Consider the following 24,391-nt stretch of genomic DNA (forward strand, 5'->3'; position numbering starts at 1 on the left):
TTGATTCCAGACGGGGCTTTAAGAAATGAGAGAATAGGGCTATTAGGTGCAGGATTGAGGGCGTTGGTGGCCTTGCTCGGCCACTACCGCCCAGGTGAGGTTGCAGGCGGCCTCCTCTAGGATGGTGGTGGCAGGAATCAACCGTCCCCTTCCTCTGCAGATCTTTGCCCCTCTCCTTTTTTTTTTTTAAAAATAAAAAGTTATTTATATTTTTATTATTTTTAGAATTGATGAAAATAAAATAATATTAAAGATTGGATCGAAAGTGAAAAGAAAGAAAATAGTGGCCTGGGTATGTAAGTGTCATGTCAAAAACTCTAGATTTTCATCACTTAATTTTATTAAATAATTTTCACTTTATTAATTAAGCATTTATTTGATTAAATGTTTAAAATTTCAGCACTTAAAATTAAATTCAAACAGATACAACCTTAAACTGTTACCTGATTCCGTTAATACCGGTAACTGAGACGTGACTCAGAAATATTTTGGCACGATCGGTTCCTTATGAGAGTGGTAGTGCCATTTCAATTGTGCGTGAAATTTCATTTTGCTAAGCATTGGGAAGTGGGTACTGTTGCCTGTTTGCACAATCAGTTCCTTAAAAATAATTCTCAATGTTCTTTTACCATGTAAAAGCTAAGTACTGCTGCCTGTTGGTATCATAATTATGTAGGCTGCTTGCTTTTCTATTTTAGATTGCTCATAATGGTTATCGTTGATATCTCCATGTCCCTACATCTCCCATTTTTTAGTTCGCCGCCTATTAATTGATGAACAATTGTTCTCTATTTTCCCTAATTTTCAAGCATTCAGAAAGAAAAAATTAATTACACGCAAATATTAATTGTTATATGCTCGACTCAACAGCTCAGGGCATATTTTTTACCAACTCAAGGAAAAAATTGCAGTTGCTCTAGGATTTGACAGTGGACTTAAAAGAGCCAGCTACGGCTCACCCTCGTGGAATCACAACCCATTGTAGTACGTGTGTCGTCCAGGGCATAAGGGGCAATCCTCGCGGAATCACAACCCTTTGTCTTGGCCGCTATAGTATGTGTGTCGTCTAGAGCATAAAGGGCAAGGTCTACTCGACAAAAATTCGAGAAAAATTCATAATCAATGAAAATTGATAGTTATAGGAAGAAGCCAAATAGAAAGATGAGCACTTGGAAATTACATAACTATTGATCGAACATTATAGGAGGTCCAGGGTCCCATTCTCTTTATTATATGGTGGCTGCATCTTCTAATCCAATTAAAAATAGATTTTAACGTAAAAAAAGTGAATTATCAAACTTGATTTTTTCATTAGTTCAACCCATTCACTTATTCAAAATCACATGCCTGGAGGATCTAGTTCTTTAAGAGCCGGGGCATTGTATGATATAGAACTCTGTTTCTTTTTTCAATTTTATTATATAATATATGCCGCGTTTTAAATTATTTGAGAATCTAATTTACGATCAATAAGAATGTCCTAGCAAATATATATGGCTGATGGTGATAGAATCTCACCAATAAAGAGAAAAATATATTAAAGAAGATAAAAATGTAATTTCATATGTTAGTAAATTGATTCATATATCGGATTGAAAATCTAAAAAAGAAAGAAAACTCATAGGTAAAGAACTTGCTTTCACGTATACCAGTATTTTTTAGTGGTAGGACGAGGGAGCAGGAAGACTGCATATATCAGCAAAATGTTATGCTTAAATAAATCCTGCTGATTTTTTTTTTTTGGCGAGCTTTGCTAGTTACTATTGCACTCGTATGCAATTTTCAGCTCGTTCATGGATTCAACTGGTTCGATATGGTTTGACGCAGAACCATCTGTCTATGAACACTAACAGCGTTTGCTTTTGACTGGGAGCGAGCAGCAGATCTCAATTTCAATTGACTTTGTGTTCAGGATAATTGTCAAAAGCGATGTGCGTGTCATTACGATCTCTCTTGACTTGATGTGCAACTCAAAAAATACATCGGCAGTGTATCTTTTTTACTAGGAATATAATATATATCATGCCAATGTTCTCCTACTTTCATACTGTATCATTGTAGGCATTGAAACCCAAGTGACTATCAAGAGAGTTGGCCAGAGTGAGCTTGTATGAGAACATCGGACTCGTTGAATTAAGGCGCTGTGGAGATTCAAACTCTTACGTTTTGGGCAAAATACAGATTCAAGCTCAAACAAGTTCCTTATTACACGGATACGTGTTCCAGAACTACATATCAGATAATAAGAATGTACAAAAGCAACTCCTGATACTCAAGTCATATGTAGCGGGTATGTGGAACTCTGTTTCTCGTCCTAACAACTCGAAGATTCTCCCGTATCCTTTGCAATTTCACAGCAGCTTCTTGAATTCCCATCCTCTCATTTGGTCGTGCAGCTGAGCATGTAAGGCCGACTCCAAGGATCGACACCAAACATTCATGGAGATTGTTGTATGTTTCGACTGAGCAAAGTAATATTGGATCTATTACCAGACTCAACCCTTGAGGAATGGATCTCTCTACGAACTCACGGAGACCAAAGCTGCCACCGAATATGGGGTCAGTGGGTCTCTTCCCAGTGAACAGTTCGAGCAAGAGAATCCCAAAGCTATGGACATCGCCCCATGTCGAAACCTCTCCACCGATACCATACTCTGCATCATCAATTGTACAATTCTGTTAGGATGATTTTGATGTTTAAAATCAGTAAGTCCATGGTATTGTAGATTTACCTGGTGCAACATAGCCAATAGTTCCTCTGACCCCGATTGAACTACTTTGTGTTCCCGATGCTTTGGCCATGAGAAATTTTGCTAGGCCAAAATCACTTACATGTGCTGAAAAATCACTATCGAGAAGAACATTGCTTGGCTTCAGGTCACAGTGAACTATGGGATTGTGGCAGCAGTGGTGGAGATAATCCAATGCTGTCGCCACATCAATGGCTATGTTTAACCTCTGCAATAGACCCAATGCGGTGCTATCATCTGAGATTGGATGCAGCCATTTCTCGAGGCTCCCATTGAGCATGAAATCAAACACCAGAGCCTTGAAATCTTCTCCCTGGAAATCAATCGTCGAACAAGAAGTGATATTTTTCACGAGGTTCCGATGCCGAATGTTCTTTAGAGCTTCACACTCAGCCATGAAGCTTTTGCTTGCTCCCCGTTCTCCAAGTTTAAGTACCTTCACAGCAACGACCTGCTCATTTCTTGGTAAGACCCCCTTGTAGACCACACCAAAGCTTCCTTCTCCGATCATGTTTGTAGGAGAGAAACCATCTGTTGCTTGCAAAAGTTCCGCATAAGAAAGCTTCGGGTGATGATCCACTGTCAGAGAAGCCACATCTGTCCTCCTTTTTGACCTTTTCGATCGGCACAGAATCATTGTGATGATCACTCCTGTTAGCAGTATGAAAATGGAGACTGAGACACCAATTGCCAAGCTTCGCCTCCGAGACAGCCACCTTTTTCTGTCTTTCTCTTGATTCGCTCCTTCACATGTCGGCAACTGCAAGGTAGGAGGCCCTCCACACAGTTTTCTATTTCCAGCAACTGATGCCGCACTCAGGTTTCCAAAAATTTTTCCGTGTGGCACTTCTCCTTCAAACTTATTAAAGGAAAGATTGAGATTCTCGATGAAGGGGAGGCTGGCAAGAAACTCAGGAATCTGACCAGACAGATTGTTTTGAGAAACGTCAAGTAACCGTAGGCCTCTGAGATTTTTCAGTGCAGATGGAATTGTTCCATTGAAGCGGTTACCATCTAAACTGAGTGTCTCCAGCACCACGCAGCTACCCAAAGCAGGTGGAATTTCTCCGGACATGTTATTATCTGAAACATCCAATGTTTGGAGATTTACCAGTCTACCGACCCGAGATGGAATTGGGTCGGTCAGATAATTTCCTGCTAATACTATCGAGAGGGAAGAAACACCAAATAATTGCTCAGGCACAGGACCAATGAGCTGATTCTGGGAGAGGTCTACTGCAGTCAGATGTGTGCATTTCCCTATAGAAATCGGTATGACCCCCTCTAGCATATTGTCCCTCAAGTAGATATAGGAGAGTGAAGTCATGTTGCCAATGGAGGATGGGATCATTCCAGAGATATTGTTGTTGTTAATGGAGAAGCTCTGCAGGTTGGAGAGTTTCCCAAAAGAGTCGGGAATTGTCCCCACAAACATGTTGTTATCCAGCGAGAGCCTCTCCAGTCTTACGAGGTCCCCTATCCATGAGGGCATCTTTCCAGATATCAAGTTTTTTCCTAGTGCAAGGGTTGTCAAATTGATGGAGAAGTTCCCAATAGAATCGGGTAGCCTCCCCTTAAGCCTAGTCTGAGATAACCACACTTCTTGCAGTTCATTGCAACTAAATAAAGAGACAAGGAATCTAAAATCATCTCCTTCTTCAGTTCCTAAGGGGTTGACTTCAAAATCTAGGTACTGCAGATTCACAAGGCCTCCCAGGTCCGACGGAATTGGTCCCATAAAGGAATTATTGGATATAGAAATTTCCACAAGTCGAGAAGCATTGGTTAAAGAGGTCGGAATGGGTCCAGAAAATCTGTTGCCAGTGAGATACAGTCCTTGGAGTCGGGTTAAAGTGATAAATACATCAGAAGGAACAGACCCACTTAAATTGTTCCCCCCAACCGAGAACATTAGAATGGATGAGATATTGTAGAGAGAGGTGGGAATATTACCAGAAAGACTATTGCTCGATAACTGAAGACGTTCTAAGTTGGAGACCTGTCCTAGTTCCATGGGTATGCTACCTTCTAAGTAATTGCCACATATAAAAAGTAGGGACAGGGCTGAAAGATTGCCTAACGAAGATGGGATTTTTCCAGTGAAATGATTATCTGGTAGTTCTAATTGGACGAGCTTCAAAAGAGAACCAAGTTCATCTGGAATTCGTCCCACGAGATTGTTGCCGCCCAAAGATAAGATCGTCAGTTCTTTGCAACCAGTCAAATTCCAAGGCAGCTCTCCTGTGAAAGAATTGTTAACTAGAGAAAGAGTCTCTAGTCTCAACAGCCGACCGATCTCTTGGGGTATTATTCCCTTGAGACCATTACCATCAAGGTGAAGCACTCTGAGAAATGTAAGGTTTCCGATATGAGGAGACAAAGTACCTACAAATCCAAGTGAGAGGAGCTCGAGTGCAGTCACTCTCTGGTGCATTTTCCCACACCTAACGCCACTCCAAGCGCAGAAGTGAACCGAATTGTTCCATGAGCTGAGGACATCAGATGGGTCTGAGGTTACATGGTTCTTGAAGGCTAGTAGTGCTTGGTAGTCTGTTTCGTTGGTGGGACGAAAAGCAGCCACTACTTGGAAGAGGCCGAAGATGAGGGAAAGGAAGAGAGAGCGATTCGACCCCTTTACAATCATGTTTGCTGTCTTGGGGATTGTGGTGGAAGTTTTTATCAATCAGAAGGAAAGCAGTGGCAGGGGATATTTTCCAATGCTACATATATAGTCTGCAAAACTTACTGTCTAACACACTGCCGAAGTGGGCGAAAATTAAGTGCGCACTCTGGAAAAAATTACACTCAATCAAGTAAGATCCTTCGGGCTCATCAAAGTGCACTTCAGAATTATCTTTGACTTTTCTGCTGACAAGTTTTTTTTATCTATAATGGTAAAAGGAAGATATGTGCATGAAAGTCTGCCCCGTATATACAGATTTAGCCCTCGATCCTCAGAGCAGAGGATTCTGCCAGCATCCGGCTTTATACAGTGATCATTTTCTAGGCATAAATACAATGCTTTCAGCCTGCTCCCGGGGGTAAAAGTAAATCGTGCTCAACCGATCTATGAAATCGTGTATGTACCAGGAAAATTGTAGGGTGTGCTTTTATGTAGTCCATCTAAGATGCAGACCAAAGCCTTCCGGGTCAAACAATGGCTCATTAAATATATTTCCAATCGAGTGCATGTCGATATTTTCTTCTTTGGCTGCTGCCGTCCCTGTCTTAAACCACCTTTGTGATCAAAAGATAAAGTTTACATTCGTTGGTGGCTTTGGTTGAATTTTATGGTCATATGAATTGAAGTGGAGACTCCACTATCTATTTTCACTAGTACAGTTGCGTGAAGTCATGCAAAGGCAATGTTCATTGCTGGCTAGTATGTTTTCGAATTAGTTTTGTGGTATTAATGGATGAATCACGAGAAATGAGCTGAATATGGTTCGAGAACAAGAAAAGGAAATGTACTAGCAGCCAGAAAATTACTCACATCAGTCTAACTGTAGGAAGAGGGAGAAAAAAAAAAATAGAGGATTCGTTTTTCCGGAAGACTAACAACTGCATCTACCTGTCACTGCTGTTAAAAATGTCTAGAAACTGCAGATCACAGACGAATGACTTATGCAGGGTTATGGAGCAGAATGTTTAATTTTCAAGCTCTGTCTTCACTATGAACACCGAACTCAATATTCTAAACTTGATCATATAAAGGATCTGGTCAAAGTTAAACATCATCTTCGATCACCAAACTAAGTAGAATTTTGAGTGCAGTGCATGAAAGAGATCTACAGACAAGAGATGGATTGATGCATTATTATTATATATCGAGTGCGTAGTGTTCACACTGTTTCAACTCCTACGAGCTTGAAGAACGTCCCGAGCGTTCTGCAGCTGCTTCTCCAATGTCCAACCTCTTATTTGGTTGTGCAGCTGTGTACATGAGCCCGACCATGACAGCCGAGAACAAGCACTGCTGGAGATTGCCTTGCACTCTTCCCAAGCAAAGGAATGGGTCTAACACCTTATTCAGACTGTCAGGAAGAGATCTCTCCACAAAAACGCAGAGGCCCTACCCGCCACTGAACATGGTTTGGTGGGTCTCTTTCCCGTGAACAGTTCGAGCAAGAGAATCCCAAAACTGTAAATGTCACCTCGTGTAACCTCTGCACCGACCCCATATTCTTCATCAGAAAAGCACCGTTAGAACTTACCAGATTATTTATACTAACGTTGAGATCTAGCATTCAAGTAGATACAGCTTTTTTCAGATGAAACCAAATGTTTGTGAAAGTGCTTGCTTGTTTGTTTGCATTATGTGTGTGAGAAGCGAAGCAACCATCAGCAAGGCCGATCGGGGGCTACATGTGGTTTGGCTCATGGTGGCAATCTCTGGTGATGTTTATGAACTGTCCTTGGAAACACCAAAAAGTTGTTTCCTGGAATCTGCAATTTGATAAACCCAACCAATTTGATAAACCCAACGTGTTATTCATCATGGAGTCTGTCATGGTCCTTTTCTCTCTCTCTTTTGCATAGAAGCTGTGGGAATTGATAGAAACATATCTAGGTATGATGAACACATAGTTGTTTGGGGCAAAACATAATGAAGCATTTAGCTTCATAAGGAAGCGTCTCATTCAAAAGATGCAGATCAAATGGTGTCGTGCCATATGAGGTTAAATTTCCAATATCTCGAACATTAGTAAGGAGCCGTACCTGGCTAGCTTCTCTCCCTCTTGGGAAGATACTTGTCTAGTGAGAAGTCCCAGTGTCGGGGATTTAATCGATATTATTTTCTCAAGCCTACTATAACTTTCCTCCTTTCTCGTATGCAGAAGCAGTTTGGGAGGGGACCAGTAGGCAGTAGCATCGTAGCTACGATACATATGCTATATCCTTTAACTGATGTTGCATAGAGAACAAGCAGCATAACGCAGAGTTGCTGCAAAACAAAAGTAAGAAATTAAGTACATATGGCTAATATAAATTGGTTTTACTTGTCCATTTCCAGAGGAAAACAGAACGTGGATTTCTTGAAGAATCTGGCCTGGAGAAAACATGGTTGTCCCGCGTTTAATCCATCATTTATATTCCCTCTTCCAAAATCATCGCGGACAATTTGATTTTAGGGTTGTATTCATGCTCAAAAGTCTTTATGACAAACAAAGTTGTCGAGCATGGACGAAAGAGAATGAAGACATTAATTTTTTGGACAACTTGATTTTGGAGAATGCATGCATAGATTAACTCTAACTGAAAATGGGTATCAGAGTTGTTGAGAATGAGCTCTTATAGTTAAGAGAATTGAAAGTCTTTCATACTTGAGGGTCGGCATTAGGAGCATTAGGTAGTTGCAACTGATCTATTTATGCAAACAAGATAGATCTTCGGGGTTTTTCTATTTAACGATGGCTGCTCTCCCCCAAAGCTGCCACGCCAAGTTACGGACAGTTCTTTGATTTTTGGACAGTTCTTTAATATTACCGGATACTGAAGGATCATCTACAGCTTCGCATTAAGAGAAACAAACTGAAACAGAGGGACAAATATATCATCGGCGCCGTTGATCAAAGGGGAGCAAGGGGGCTGCTGCTTGAGCTGCCACACAACCCTCTTAAATGTATCAACAGAACCATGCTAAGTTTTAGTGATGTGGCCCGTCAAAAGCCGCCAGCCAGTTGTTGTATGCTCACTCACTTCACACTTACCACAAGAAAGAAAACATCAGCCAAAAGTAATTAAGCATTTTTTTTTTCCTTGGAGCCAAAATGCCTGCAGCTTCTTCATAAGCGTAGCCAAATTAGTAAGAATTAAGCAGGTGGTTTCACCTGTTAATTATATTTAATTGAGATCCTATTGGTCCCGGCAAATTGGCCTCAGAAAGTTCAGTTGGTGAATGGAATCTTCTTTCTTTCTCGAGCCTTTTAATTTTCTTTTTGTTAATACATCACAAACTTTTGAACTCTTAACATTTAAAAATGATTTTGAGTTTTCCTAACGTTTAATATTATATTAAAATCAATATATTGGAATTTTCATGAATTTTTCAAAAGTTGATTGTTGGATGGAATTATCTCTGTTTTTTTTAGTTTTTCTAATTTTTACAATAAAATTTTTTTCATTGTAAAAAATATTTTTAGTAAAACAATTTATCAATAAACAAGATTTTATATTTGTAAAAGATATTTTATACTAAGAACTAAATAAAAAAGAAAGGAATTTTTTTCTAATTTCTTGATGAGATACTATTAGTTACATAATATTTAATATAAACTTTCGAAGTTTTAAATCAAAAAATCATTTTGAGTTTTTCTAATTTCTATTATTCAATATTAGAATTTTGTATTTTTTTTCTAATATTAATTACTGAATTACGTGTTATCCCGTGCATGGCACAGACTCCATGACTAGTATAATAAAAGGCAGAGTTGTAGTGGGTCCAATCAAATAGTTTCAGAATACTCGGTTGTTGAATGAAATTTTCTCTAATTTTTAAGATTTTTCTTCAAGAATCCAATATTTAAAATTTTAAAATACATACATATAGATTTGTGATACTGTTCATTATTTTCTCAATTTTTTGAGGTTTCCTTTAAAAAAAATGTAACTTTTATTTTGAAAATTTTTAAAATATATATAGATTTATGGAATCAATAGTTATTTTTTAAAAAAAATTAGATTTTTTGAAAAAAGAATTTTAATTTTTAATTTTGAAATTTGTACACATAAATTTAGATTTGTGGATCCACCGTTTTTTTCTCGGGTTTTTAGTTTTTTTAGAGAACGAATCTTTTAACTTTTTAAATATATATAGATCTAGATTTACGGGACCGATCTTTATTAATTTTCTCCTTTTTTATTTTTTAAAAATTATAAATATTTTATGAAAAAGATCTTGAAAAAACAAACCACAAAAGATTATATTTCTTTTCAAAAAAAAAAATTAAGTCATACTTTCATAGACATAATATGTTATATATTTGGTTTTTAAAAAGCAAAATAAATCATATTTTTATAGATATATATACATTTATCATGTGTTATATAGATATTATATTATATGGTTAATTGCACCGGTGGTCCAAAAGGTTTCATGAATATTTCAGGTTGGTCCAAAATATTTTTTTGGTAACTTGTTGGTACATTAAGTTTCAAAACCATTTCAATGTAGTATATTTCGTCATTTGTGTTTGACGTCGTTTCTACTCCAAACTTTTTAAAATTGCAAAACGACCCAAAGTTTTAGAATTTTTCAAAATGTACCCCACATTCTCTCTCTCTTCCTTCTCGACTTTTTCTCTCTTCGGCAGCCCCTCGCTTCCCTTCGGCAGCAGCTCCTCATTCTACTAAGGGAACAGCAGCGACAGCATGGCGGGTCCAGGGATGACAGTTTCACGAGGGGGTTCTGCAAGAACGGGAGCAACTGCAAGTTTGTCCACTCGGACGATTTTGAGGGTTCCATGTCGGCCCTTTCGAGCTCCCCGAGCAACTTTGATGCAGCCGAGTAGATGATGAGACTGAAGCTCGCCTATCAACAGAGATGAAGAGAGAGAGAACTTGCAGAAGAGAGAGAAAGTCGAGAAGGAGAGGGGCAGTTGGACGGGAACTTGCAGGGTTGAAGGAGAGGGCGGATTTGGGGAGGATGAACAGTGAAAGGGAGGAAGAAGACGATGAATAGTGGAGGAGAGAGAAGATTGTGGCAAAATTGAAAAGTTTAAAAAATTTAGATCGTTTTGAAATTTTAAAAAGATTGGAGTTTTAATTAAAATTTAAAAAATGTTTTTTATTACAATATTCTTGCCACATCAGCATTTTTCTAACGGCGCCAATCATGAATTGACGAAATGTACTACATTAAAACGGTTTTGAAACTTAATGTGCCAACAAGTTACCAAAAAAACATTTTGGACCAATCTGAAACATTCATGAAACTTTTTGGACTACCGATGCAATTAGTCCTATATTATATTATGTTGATACATTATAAATAGTAGATGTACCACACATAAATTGTTACTGATTCGGCTCATAAAAATTATAGCTACCACTAGAGTAGATCAATTTTTGGCACGAGTCTAGAATTAGACTTCTAAACGTGCTTTCTTTAAGTTTTTATTTTTCTCATACACAAATTTTTGTAAAATTTTTGAGTTGTCCAATTTTATATATTTCATTAACATAAGATACGATATAACACTATATGAATCTTGGCAATTTCAAAGACAAAAAATCATCCCATTCGATTTTTCAAAACACTTATATTGATTTCACTTCTTTTATGTAATTTTTTTATTATCTTATTTCTAAAATTAAATTACCATTGGTCTTATATATGTAATAATATATTTTTAACTGATTGTAAATTACTATTTTCAACAATTTATAATACATATTTTATATAATAAAATTAGCAAAAACGTCAGCAAAAAAATAAAAGTACAAAACTCGGGTAGAAAATTAACATATCGTAGCTAATAAGTAACAAATTATATTATTGTGGATACAGTGTCATTTATTATTATTGCTCAGTAATAGCTATTCTGGATTACACAATGTATTGCACATATTATTATCATCGACAATACCGTACAAACAAAACATTTAGTGACCAAAATAGTAAGCCCTAAAGGATAAGGATAAAATGGAAAGAGGAAACACAGGGAACGAAACCAACAAACAAAATAGATGATGATGATGTAAGTGAGGGTAAATTGCCTAAAAAACGAGGAAAAAAGATAACAAACCGAGCTCACTCGGGTTACGCCTTATCTCATTCAATTTTTTCCAAATAAAAATAAATTCACTAATCTCTATTCTTCAAAAAAAAACAAGCTTGATCACGACCCTCTATGTTGCAGAATGTAGGTGCTCCAACACCAACTGTAGGAGCTCTCCCTCATTATCTTTCTAGATTATTCTACATTGCTCTAGGCATTTTATTAATAAAGAATTAGTGTTGATTTCCAACACTATCCCTCAACACTAATTCTTTACGCTGATGTTGTATGGGAGGATGATCACTTGCTTGAACAAGAGCCACATTGACGTACTTTGGATTTGGTCTCCTTAATCGGCTTGATCTTCTCAGCTCTGGTTGTGACTCTTCCTCCATCTCCTCTTCTCGTGAGATCTCTTGTTCTTCTGACCTCCGATACACACCAGTCTTCCATGGATTCGCCTTCTTCTTGGGCGACTGGACTGGTGCTCCAACATCCTCGACTTCTTTATCTTTTGGTTGCTCCCCTGTCTTCTCTTCTATTGAATCCTCTCTTGCCTTTCTCTCAGGCAAGATCACATGCTTCGGGACCCACCGTGCCGAGGCTTCATTAAATACCACATTCCTCGACACATATATCGTGTTTGTTGTTGGGTCACAACATCTCCATCCATTCCTCTCGTTGTTATAAACCACGAATATGCACTTCATGGCCTTCTTGTCAAACTACTTCTCAAATGATCAGGCATGAACACATAGCAAATGCATCCGAAAACTCAAAAATGACTCACCGTGGGTTTGATCTTCTATAACTTATAATATGGTGGACGAATCCCAACTTCGTTTGAGGGAGCCCATTGATGACATGCGCAGCTGTTTTCATGCACTCCGCCCAGAATCTGCTCGGCACATGCTTGGCATGCAGCATGTTTCGACATACTTCTGCAAAATGCCAATTCTTTCTTTCTGCTACCCTATTTTGCTAAGGTGTACTTGGACACGTCGATTGCCCCCGGATCTTGCATTGTCATAGATAATCTGTGAACTTCTGGGATGTTTACTCTCTTCCATTGTCTGTCCTTAAACACTTTATCTTCTTGCCAGTCTCGACCTCGACCTTCTCCTTAAACTCCTTAAATTTTGTTATAGTCTCTAACTTCTCTTTTATAAAGTAAACCCAGATGTACCTGGAGTAGCCGTCGATGAAGGTCACCATGTATCTTATACCTCCGACAGATGGTTCCTTTACTCATCCAAACGCCTTTGAGTGGATAAGCTCAAATGTCTCCTTTACTCTGGTGGAAGACTCCTTGTATGGGAGTCGATGGGCCTTCTCTTACTGGCATCCTAGATAGACCATATCCTCATGCACCTCAAGTTGGGGCAGTTCCTTCAGCATCAATGTGCTCATCATCACCTTCAGCTTTCGATAATTTGCGAGTCCGAGGCTTACATGCCACATATCTGCAGTCTTATTCTTCTGCACCTCGTCTAAGTAACTCTTCTCTGCTGACATTACGTAGACAAAATTCATGCGCCTTCTTTCCATAATTAATGTCCAGGAAAATCTCACACTTTCACATCCTTGGGTTCAAACACCTTATAATTGCCGGTGGATTTAATATTGCTACTGAAAGTAGATTCTTCTTCATACCTGGGACACAGTAGACGTCCCGGAGCTGCAACTTCCTCGTACTAAACTTCGGAGAAATCTCAGCCTTCCCAATGTTGGCATTAGGTAGCTTTGTGTTGTCTGCCAACACGATCACATTGTCTCCTCTATAGGTTGACGTACTTCGAAACTTCTTCTGGTCGCCGGTCATATGATTGCAACACCTGGCATCAATGATCCAATCTTCGTTGTAATCGACTCCAATGGACTTCGGCACTGATAGTGCCAGTCTTTCTGTCTCTTTCGCCACTATACTTGTGGCTGCAATTACCTCCTCTCTCGGGGATGACTTGATCTCATCCACATTCCAATATTAATCTTCTTCCTGCAATCGTTGCCATGTTACTTTCAATAACTTTCTTCTTCAGTCTATAATCTCGCACGAAATGCCCTTTCTTGCCGCAATTATAGCACACAAGGTTGCGCCTCCTAGGCCCGTGCTCCTGGCCTTCATTTTCTTAGCCTCCACGATCTTGGCCTCGACGAGCTCCCCCTGCTTGGAAGCTCTTCTCATGTCGCCTCTGTCTATAATTTCTTCTCTTACTGCTATATGAAGCTTCCTCCTCGCCTTTCAGAGAAACTCTAGTCCTTGGTTGTGCTAGAGTCTCCTAATTAGCAAGAAGACTCTCCAGATCCTCCACGGATGGCTGAACCGGCCACCCCTGAACTGCGGAAATGAAACTCCTATACTCGGGCCTTAATCCATGGATAATTATCCTCCACATCCTTCCTTCATTAATTTTCAACTCCGAATCCAGCTCCGATATTAGGTGGCAAATTGACTTAGTCTTGGTGAAATATTGATTAATACTCATTTCTCATTGTTTAGGGCCAGTAATTCATTCTCTAATAATTGCAACCTCGTATCATTCTTCTTCGCAAATCTTGCGGCTAGAATATCCCAAGCCTCTTTTGGAGTAGTGGCATACCTGATATGTTCTAGCATATCTTCCTCGATCGACACCTTAATGGCAAACATGGCCTTCCCGGCCTTGATCTTCCATTTCCTAAGTGCGGTGATGCCTTCGGTAGGTGGTCTGGTCTCACTGCTGCCAACGATCTCCAAGAGATCATGGCCCAACAAATATGACTCCATGCACGTCCTCCACGTGCTATAATTCTGATTATTTAATTTCTTTATACTGCCGATCGTATTGAACTCCACCATATGTGTCGCCTAGCATCCTCACGTGCTTGCAACGGTCCCGGACTTATAACTCACAGTCCCTGACTGTGATCGCCGGCATCACCGCCCCTCGGTCCCTGACCGATTTCTTGGATTCGACAGAACCTCCTTCGAGTATGGTCCCTGACCGACTCAACTCCGGCAGAGTCTCCCCTTAGCAACGTCCCTGACCATCCTCACTCCGGTAGCACCTCGATCCCCGACCAAACTCGCACTAGGGTCAACAGTATCTCGGTCCCTGATCGACCCGCGTTGATACCACTTGTAGGTGCTTCAACACCAATTATAGGAGCTCTCCCTCATTATCTTCCTAGATTATTCTACTTTGCTCTAGACATTTCATTAATAAAGAATTAGTGTTGATTTCCAACACAGAAACTGTGAATGCTCTATTCCCTCTCTTATTGTTCTCTTATTAGGATTTAGGGAATATTGCAATGGCAAATGGTCTTATTTTTGCGCCAGCTTGAATTCTAAGTTGACCCAATTCTGACTTCATTTTTGCATTATTTGCTTGGGGAGCTGAATGACGTCCTATTGCTTGGAGGTAGGGGGAGTGTGAAGATACGACGTCATTTTGCTTTGCTACATGGCATTGGGTTGACACCATCAGTGGCATGTCGGCCTCACATCAGATTTTCGTCGATCCGTCTAATGGTTGGACCTAAATGTAAGATGGAATGGGAATTGGAGGACCTAGATGGCAACACAAATATTTCAGGTCTTGAAATACTGACTCGAAAAAATTTGAGGATCAAAGTGTCATTTTTCTTTAAAACAATCGTCATCTAATAGTTTTAAAACCGATTGCACTAGGAGAACACAAGTTCGAATCCTGGGAAGCACACTTGTTGGGAGAGAGAATAACCTTAAATGCTCGATCTCCCGACTGAATTAGTCAGACCCCATTAGGCTCTGAATACCAGGGTACACACCTAAAAAAAAAACCGATTGCACTATTCAATAATTGTATCTTGAATTTCCCAGAAAAGAGATTAAACAATAAAGGAAAACAGCTCTTTTACTCCCTAAATTATGGTGAACTTTGTAATTTCCACCCTCCAAATATTAAAATGTAAAATCTTACTTCTCAAGCTATCAAAAATAAAGAGCATTTTATAACTAGAAGAATTTGAAACTGTCCATGAAAGTATTCAGAAAGACTTAAAAATATACCGAAGAGAGAGATCAGAGAACTGGCCTAATCTCCTTCCCGAGTCAAGGCCAACGGGGGAAAATCCATGACTTTCCATTAATCAATTCCTTATTTCAAGGTAGATTCTATAATAGAATCTCAACTTGTATTCTATGATAAAATATTAATCTCAGTCATTAGATCCTACTAACTTTTGATCTCATCCGTTCATTATTTACATATTTTACCTTAGTAATTATAGTCTTTTATATTTTCATTTCACAATTTTCACCTACAATACTATACCATTGTTTTCGAATTTTTTGGCCACATGTACAAATCACATTCCGTCACGTCACCCATAATTGCCACGTCACTGACCGAACCATAAAAATTGATTTTTAAAGAAAATCAGTCTAATATAAGCCAGAGAGGTCAGCGACACGTCATCGACATGTAAGCGGGTTTTAATTTATATACATATCAATGGCACGTCAACGATACACTATTGACACGTAAGCGACCCTCTAATTTTGTTGTACTTTACATGTGGCCGAATGAATTTGTGACGCCATTGAAAGATCTATAAGCCAAAACGTTGTCTTTACTATTAAAATGACTAGAAAAAACTAGCGTTCTACCATGGAACATAATTTGACATTCCATTGTAGAATTTGCGTTATTTCAAACCTAAAAACTACAATTAAATTTGCTATATTCTATACTAGAAAATCATAAAGGTGGTCTAATAAATTTATCCTCTTTTAAAATCGAGTCCTACGAGTTTTTTTTTGGCCAAACTAGTACATAATACACCTTTGGTCCAAACCATGATTGAATATTAATAGCTGATGACGGGGACAATAACGACATCAAATTTTTTTCCTATCCAGGTGGAATTTACAAAAGATTCATAAAAGAAAATTTGAAAAATAAATTAAAAACAACAAAAAATATTAAGGGGAATTAAAGAATCCAACCTCATACTAGGCAAGGTTTTGGAAAATTAAGAAAGAAATAATGGATACATAGTAAACAATGAGGGGCGGTGGTGACTGCCAGCGAGAGCCCAATCCACATCTCCCCTCTACCCCCTCCCAAAAACATGATTGAATATTAATAGCTAATGATGAGGACAATAGCGACAAGAAATCTTTTTCCAATTATATTTAAAATCTCTGGGCAGAATTTACAAAAGATTCAGGAAAAAAAAAGTTGAAAAAAAAACACAAAACATTAAGGGGTAAAAAAAAAAAGAACCCAGCCCCTTACCACAGTAGGTTTTGGAAAATTAAGTAAGAAATAATGGATACAAAGTAAACAATGAGGGGGCGATGGTGATTGCCAGCGAGAGCCCAATCCACATCTCCCCTCCCCCTCCCCAAAAAGAAAAAAAAGTTACCGAGAACAATAAAAGTGATTTTGTGGTTCTCGATTTTAGGGGATTTTGTTGGGCCCTCGTCGATGGCCAACCCGACCTCACCTAATGTCGTTGTTGCCCTTAGTATGGCCAACGACCTTGGATGAGGGGGTGTCGACCTTTGGCAAGGCCCCACCACCTCTGAAACCAAATAAGTTAAATAAACTAGAAAAGGACAAGAGAGGAGAAAGGAATGGTAGGGGTTGACGGCCACACTAACCACCATTATCCCCTCGTCAAGGTTAGTGGCAAACATTGAGGCCTCCAACGACCTTGCCGAGTGGGATGGTGACCGATGGTGAGGCCACCAACTCCTTCCATGGTGGAGAACCCCATTGGGTTTTTCTTCTTTTTGTTTTTTATTATTTCAGTATGCTATACCAAAAAAATATATCAGCAGGATATGACCTCAATAATTAATGGTTGTTACACTCTACATCATTAGCCATTAATATTCAGTCATGATTTGTACCTAAAGTTTATTGCAGACTAAATGTTATTAGACTAATTTAGCCAAAATGAAATTTATAAGACTCGATTTCAAAAAATAAGCAAACAAATATTCGTATTTTTTTGAACTTTTACCTCTAGAGCATCGTTATCAGAATCGGACTGGACCGGCCGATTTGTCTGGTTGGATTGAAAATCGGCACCATGTCTAGTCCGGTCTGCCTAAAAACTCAAGTTGTAGAGTTGAACCGTCGGACCCATTGAGTCAGCCAATTTTTAGCAAAATTTCATTTAACGGACCGGTTCAATGGGTTTCCTATTTAGTGTAAAAATTACTAGATCGTGTAAGGATTTGAACCCATGACCTCTTGCTTCTCATAATAGCATGCTACCAACCAAGTCACCACTACTTTCTTGTTTTTGTAACTCTACTTTTAAGTACTTATTAATATTCAATATTTATTTTGGAGTAAGAAATATTAAATATAGATATTTTCTTACACTATCCTTATATTTTTTTGAAATCATCATACTTATATTTTAATTATTATATTTTTTTAATAATATGAATATTTTTTATTTTAATTAAATATGCAGTGCGACCCATCAAATCCCTGATTGGACCCATAAACTCATGAACTCATACCCCTTTCGATTCACCATCCGGTCCGGTTCTGATAACACTACTTTAGATATGGAAAATGAATTAAAGTTTCTGTCTTATAACTTTATAATTAAAGAATATTTTTTTGTAGCATTTAAAATTAAGAAATTTAATCGCGAAATATATCTCTAGAATATATCACCTCGGAAAGAGAACAGTAGCGTCCTTAGATAAAATTAAAATAAAACAAAATAAAAAGAGTATGTGTTTGCCTTATGCGGAAGCACAACTTTATCGAATTTTTTCGTCAGTTTCCCACTAAAAATTATCTTTTTCACCCTCATGAATCAGGGGTCATTTTGTCATTTTGTAATGGATGGGGAGCAATATTTTCATTTATGATAATTGAGGGAGTCAGAATTTCATTTTTTAAGTTTGGAGAGTAACATTTACAAGGGATTATACTTTGGGGAGGAACAACTTTATTTACCCCTAGAAATAAATATATGATGACCATCAAGGATACAGATGTTGGGTGTGATTTCAAATCCACAAGTGCACGGGTTGCAATAAGAATATAGTAGTGAATCAAGTATCGTCCATTAGAGATTATTTCTAAAAATTCTACCAGCGAGTAAAATTATCGTAATCTAATTGAAGTCAAGGGGCAGTAATTTCCCTAGCACTTCATTAATTCAATGAAAAGTCTCTATCCTTAATCTATTTAAGATCCAATTTACTAACCTAGTGTTTCAAACTATTGTTGAGATCCTCTCGATTCACATTCAAGAAAATACATGCACTAATCAATCCCCTATTTTTCTATGGTTACCGAATTAATATAGGTTCGTTAGTACATATATGTCTATCTTACCCACAAGTCAACCCGTAGACACGAAACTTCCTCTCAAAACAATCAACTAAGTCTAATATTAGGTTATCCTTACCTCAATTGAAACCTAAAATTACCCTCTCAAGTTCATCTAGATTATTGAATCAATCCAATTAGTGGCCAAGTAATCGGACGCATCAATTCTAGACGAGGAAGAGCAAATTGAAATAAAAAATGAATTAGTTCAGTGGAGAATAAATAAATCAACCATGTGTTAGGTTCTATTACAATTTCAGAATAAGAGCATAGCCCATACGGGCTAGAGAACACGTAGATAAATACGTCATAGTTATTGGAATCAAGAGGACTCGCAAGGACCTTAAAAGAGAGATCGGCAAAAGTTGCCGCAACAAAACCCGAAATCAAGCTAAGTTCTCCCTTGATGAGTGTTTATATCCCCCCAAAAGTGTCGCCTCTGCTTGTCTAACTCTATGTCGAAAGTCACGCCCCCTCAAATGAGTAGACAAAAATGTAACCGAAAAAAATATGTGGACAAAAACAGAGGGCTTCTCCCCCCCCCCCCCCCCCCCTCAAAAAACACAAAAATATCTCCCCAAAGAAATATATCGTTTTGAATTTTCAATTTCTATAGTCACGCAATCAGCGATATCTAATATAGTATTATTCTCTTCCAAATATTTCACTTTTTATCCGATTGACTCAAGTCCAAAAACTTCTGGTGTGTTTGTAGAAGTAATTTGGGCATCAAGTCACGCTCCCAATGAATGGCCTGAAACACGGCCCATCTATATGATCTTCATGCTCCATTTTTTAGGACTCCACGCATCCAATAATCTTCCTTGTTCGTAGTATGTCCGCTGTGAATTATAGCTAGCATTTAGCACGTACAATTCAACCTATTCAAAGCCCATAAATGTCTTTATATGGACCCATCTAACCTTAGAATCAGGCAGGCCAATCACCTTTTAGCGTATTCATGACACTTTTTTCTAACCTCGGGTTTAGGTAACTCTACTTTTAATATATTTTCATTTTAATTAATAAATTAAAGTTCTACCTGCCAAAATCATTTTACATGACAAACCCAATTCATTGGAAGTGAAAGGCAAGGCTGAGCATCAACTATACTTTTGTGCGACTCATATCGTGTTCGAGCAGATCACTTTATTTTGTCTAGCTAATCTTGGATGCGTTTGTGTCAATTTAATCAAATAAGTATTTTCACGTTAATTGCAATTTAGTTATAAGAGAAAATAAATGGAAGAAAGAGAAAAATATAAAAATATAAGAATCTAAACTACTTAATCACTAATAACGAGAGTAAGAGAAAAAATTAACCTAATAAAATAAGTCATTTTTCACTTATTGATACCATTAATCTCTCAAAAAATATTCTATTATCCTTATTATTTCCCATCTTCATATATATTACTTTTCCTTATTAATTAAATATTTAATTTATCAAACGCGATCTTATATTTTATGATTTAACAGGTTCCAAAAAATCTTTCTCATTGATAGTGAGTTCTCTTACCCCAATTACATGCGCTGAGAAATGATTTCAGTATTACATGGATTCACATAATTTCGTGGAAAATAACAATGGATAAATTTAATATTGTGACAGAAAAGTATCTTGATTTTATACGGTTTTTCTAGACACCAATATCACCTCTTCAAGACATTTTCTCTTTTACTAGTGAATTATAATGTCCGAAGGATGAAATACTTTAGAGCAGACATTTTGAAGGAGCCGGGTAGGAATTTTTCACTCAAAAATATTAAAAGAGTTGGATAGAAATTAAAATATGTCTAAACATAGTGAAAGGACTAAAAAGTTACGAAATATTGTCAACTTTTTTCTAGATGTGTACTTTATGATAGTGATACTGGATAATAGATATAACCAGATATAACCAAGTTGTAATCTTTATAATAGTGATACTGGATAATAGATATAACCAAGTTGTAATTTTCATTTCATATCATTATAGTAACACATTAATACAGGTCCATCATGCAAATGGGCCGAGTAGGGTGGGTTTCCCCGCCCGCGGATACCCACTCTACGCTCCTCTTTTCTGTAATTAATTTATGTTTGAATCTTTAATTCATTTATAATTCATTAATGCAGGTCCATCATGCATTTGGGCCGAGTAGGGTGGGTTCCCCACCGGCGGAAAGCTCCTCTCTTTTTTTTGTAGTTATTTTATTTTTGAATTTTTAATTTATTAATTTAAGTATACAGTTTTCTCGATTTACACCACCTAATATTCAAAAATCCAACGGGCCAATTAATCTAGGTTTGAGCAATGTCGGCCATAATCATCGGTTTTTCTAACAACAAAACTAACACCCTAGACATTATCGAAGGAAAATATGTATTGAATCACCTAAAACCAAATCACATTGGTTAAAGGCCTATTTCAATTTATCACCAATTTTCATCCTTTTTATTTGCGATATTAAAAATATCTTTATTTTTCCAGTGAAATGCAATGTTATATGGGCATATTGACTGCGACGAATTCTTGCTTAGCGTCAACTTGGCTATAACCATGAGATGCTTTTAATGTTTTGAACTCCTACTTCAAGTGAAATTTGTCCATTTAAAATTAGTGGCCCACTTAAGGCATATTACATTGTGATCATGGTTTTCTAATTAAATATATTGAAAATTTAAATTAAGACTAGCAGGGAGAAATATTAACTTGTTATTGCCGCATAAAATCTTAATTAGTATAATCTTTTGAAATTATCTAGATCATTTATTTTTTTGTTATAGATGAGGCTCATGAGTTTAATATAAATAGAAAACTTAATAGCTAATAAAGGAGCTCAGATAGTCACACAACGAATATCAAACATGGAACATCTTAGTTATCAAGTGAAGGAGAGCACAACTGCGATATACCCTCTTTTATTAATGGAGAGTTCATAATTTTTATATATAAGTAATTTATCATTGGTTTTAATTAAGTTTATATTAATTTTTTATTACAAAAACAATTATCATTAATAAGAAAAAAATTATGAAAAATTTTCTCGATCTGCAGTATCACGCGGGTGTTGTACCATAGTTTTTAGGGTTAATTACATCGGTGATCCAAAAAGTTTTAATAATGTATCAGGTTGGTCCAAAAAGCTTTTTTTGCTATTTGATGGTACAAAATGTTTCAAAGTTGTAACATGATAGTACAAACCGTCATCTCGACATTGACATCGTCAAGCCGTCCTTTATAAAACTGTAAATTTTACAATATCATGTAACTTACGTAAAACATTTTGTACTATTAAGTTACAATTTCAAAACATTTTGCACCATCATGTAACGTCCCACAAAAATCGGTTTTGCACCATCAGCGTCGGCTTGATAGCGTCAATGGCGAGATGACGGTTTGTACTATCATGTGACAACTTTGAAATATTTTGTACCATCAAGTAGCAAAAAAAACTTTTTGGACCAACCTGATACATTATTAAAACTTTTTGAATCACTAGTATAATTTACCTTAGTTTCTATTATAGCTCTACCTAAAGTACCAACTAAAAAAGAGTACAACATAAAACATGATGCACATAGTAGTTCCAGGATTTTTTGTGGTGACTAATTGCCACTGTGACAATGCGGTATTTCATGTTAAAAGCGGTATTTCATGTTAAAATGTGTGGTAATTTCTATTCGAATGTATAATACTTTAAAAATTCATCGTTGTATTAATCTGTATAATCGAAACACTGTGCATTTGAATAAAAGTGCCACTCTTTTCGATATGGACTCATTGTCAAGATGACAATTGGTCATCGTATATAATCCCTTTAATATTTTTTTTTTCATTTACAAATGAGATCCAGTACCTAGAAAAACTGCATTTTTAACATCATTATTAATTTTTAAAGAAATGGGATTCAATATCCTTTCTTCTATGGAGCCATGTGTATCATCATCCCATTCACTAAAATTAATCTCATATAAACATCACTTTATCCCTAACCACGAGGTGTTCCTCTGCCCCCATAATCCCTTGATTTCTCCTTCTAGACCCATTCTCCTCGTTTGTAACTTAAACATATATATTATATAGCAATTTTCAACTCATATTACCGCGAATTTTCACCATGTTACAATCAATCCGAAGTTCTATATAAAGAGGGCAAGAACTCGATGACGAATGCATCAATCAAAAGGAAATAACCTAAAGAAGCAAAAATGGGTTCTTCAATTGCCACTATTATGGCTACTGTGCTTTTGGTTGCATCCGTCTCTCTGACCCTTCCATCCCAAGCTACGGCCTTCTTTGACTTCCCCCCCTTTCCCTTTCATAGGAGATCACCTCCTCCACCTCCTCCAACGGCTTGTACCTGCCCGCCTCCTCCACCAGAGCAGTCCCCGCCACCACCAATGTCCAGTCCTCCACCACCGCCGCCTCCCTCCCCTCCAGTGTCCAGTAATCCACCCCCATCACCTTCTCCACCGGTGCAGCGCTCACCTCCACCACGACTGCCTCATTGATCACCTCGAGGCCTCTTTTAGGAATAATGCGTATGACTTTGGTGCTCTCACTCGGTGTCCAAAGCATCAAGCACTATCTTCCTAAAATACTTGTTGACGATGATATCACATGTGTTGTAAGTTAGAATGGCTATTTTTCTTTATTAGACTTATGAGCCTCACTTATAACAAAAATAAATAGATAATAAATAAATAAAAAGGTCAGAATGATCGGCAACTTTGATGCCGTTTTCGGTCAACAATGGGTGTTTTACCGTCAATCTGAACAAATAAACATAATAAAGATTAACAACTTCATGCAATTTGTCTGTCGCGTCTTCTTATTGCGTGTTCTGTTAGATTGCCTATATATTTGTGTCGTTCAATCTATATTTGTAAGTCTACAATGGTCTTAAGTTTTAGTATTTTTACCATTAAGGTTATTTGAGCAAATACCGGAAAAGTATATATATACATACATATATACACATATATGATCGAGTATTTACAATGTTACACATTGTGAATTAATTGATTTTTCTTTTTTCTTTTTCTTTTTCCTTTTAATTTTATATGCCAGATAGGTAACGAATATCAGAAAGAATATAGTAATGAAGAGATGAAGACCTCATCCAGTAATAATACAGAAAATCAAAAATCTATATACGGCCAGATTCTTCTGTATGTAAATTTGAAATTTACCCACCAAAAGGCAAATTTTGAAATTTGAAGATAACCGACTAAAACAAAATAAGAGATAAACCCACATAGTTTGCTTGACACAAAAGATGGAGACGTGATCCAATTGAAATCTTGGCCAAAACAAAATTATATATATATATATATATACACACACACAATATTCAAATCTATCTCGAATATCGATCACATAGTATTTGAGGCCATATATCTTCTATTCATTCAGAGGTTCTTGCTTCCGGAAGGAGAATGGCAGAGAGCAGCCAGACCAACATCGTGCTCCCTCTGGATCTGCAGCGCGAAATACTCCTGCTGCTCCCTGTGAAATCCTTATGCAGATTCCGGTGCGTGTTAAAGCTGTGGCATTCTAGTAAGGCAGATACTCGCTTTGTTGAAGCCCATGATGCCCAC

The 24,391-nt window shown here is 37.4% G+C and overlaps 1 protein-coding gene across 1 annotated transcript; it reads right to left on the reverse strand.

Annotated features, from left to right (window-relative positions):
* Positions 1–2,128: 2,128 nt before the first annotated feature.
* Positions 2,129–5,453, reverse strand: LOC116215860 (probable LRR receptor-like serine/threonine-protein kinase At3g47570). The gene is made up of 2 exons (XM_031551655.1): positions 2,733–5,453; positions 2,129–2,654 (listed from the first exon to the last, which is right to left on the reverse strand). Exons 1-2 carry the CDS (start codon positions 5,392–5,394, stop codon positions 2,278–2,280), a joined length of 3,039 nt encoding a protein of 1,012 aa, XP_031407515.1. The 5' UTR covers positions 5,395–5,453; the 3' UTR covers positions 2,129–2,277.
* Positions 5,454–24,391: the final 18,938 nt, after the last annotated feature.

This window comes from Punica granatum, chromosome 8, assembly GCF_007655135.1.
Source record: "Punica granatum isolate Tunisia-2019 chromosome 8, ASM765513v2, whole genome shotgun sequence".
Classification (NCBI taxonomy): Eukaryota; Viridiplantae; Streptophyta; class Magnoliopsida; order Myrtales; family Lythraceae; genus Punica; species Punica granatum.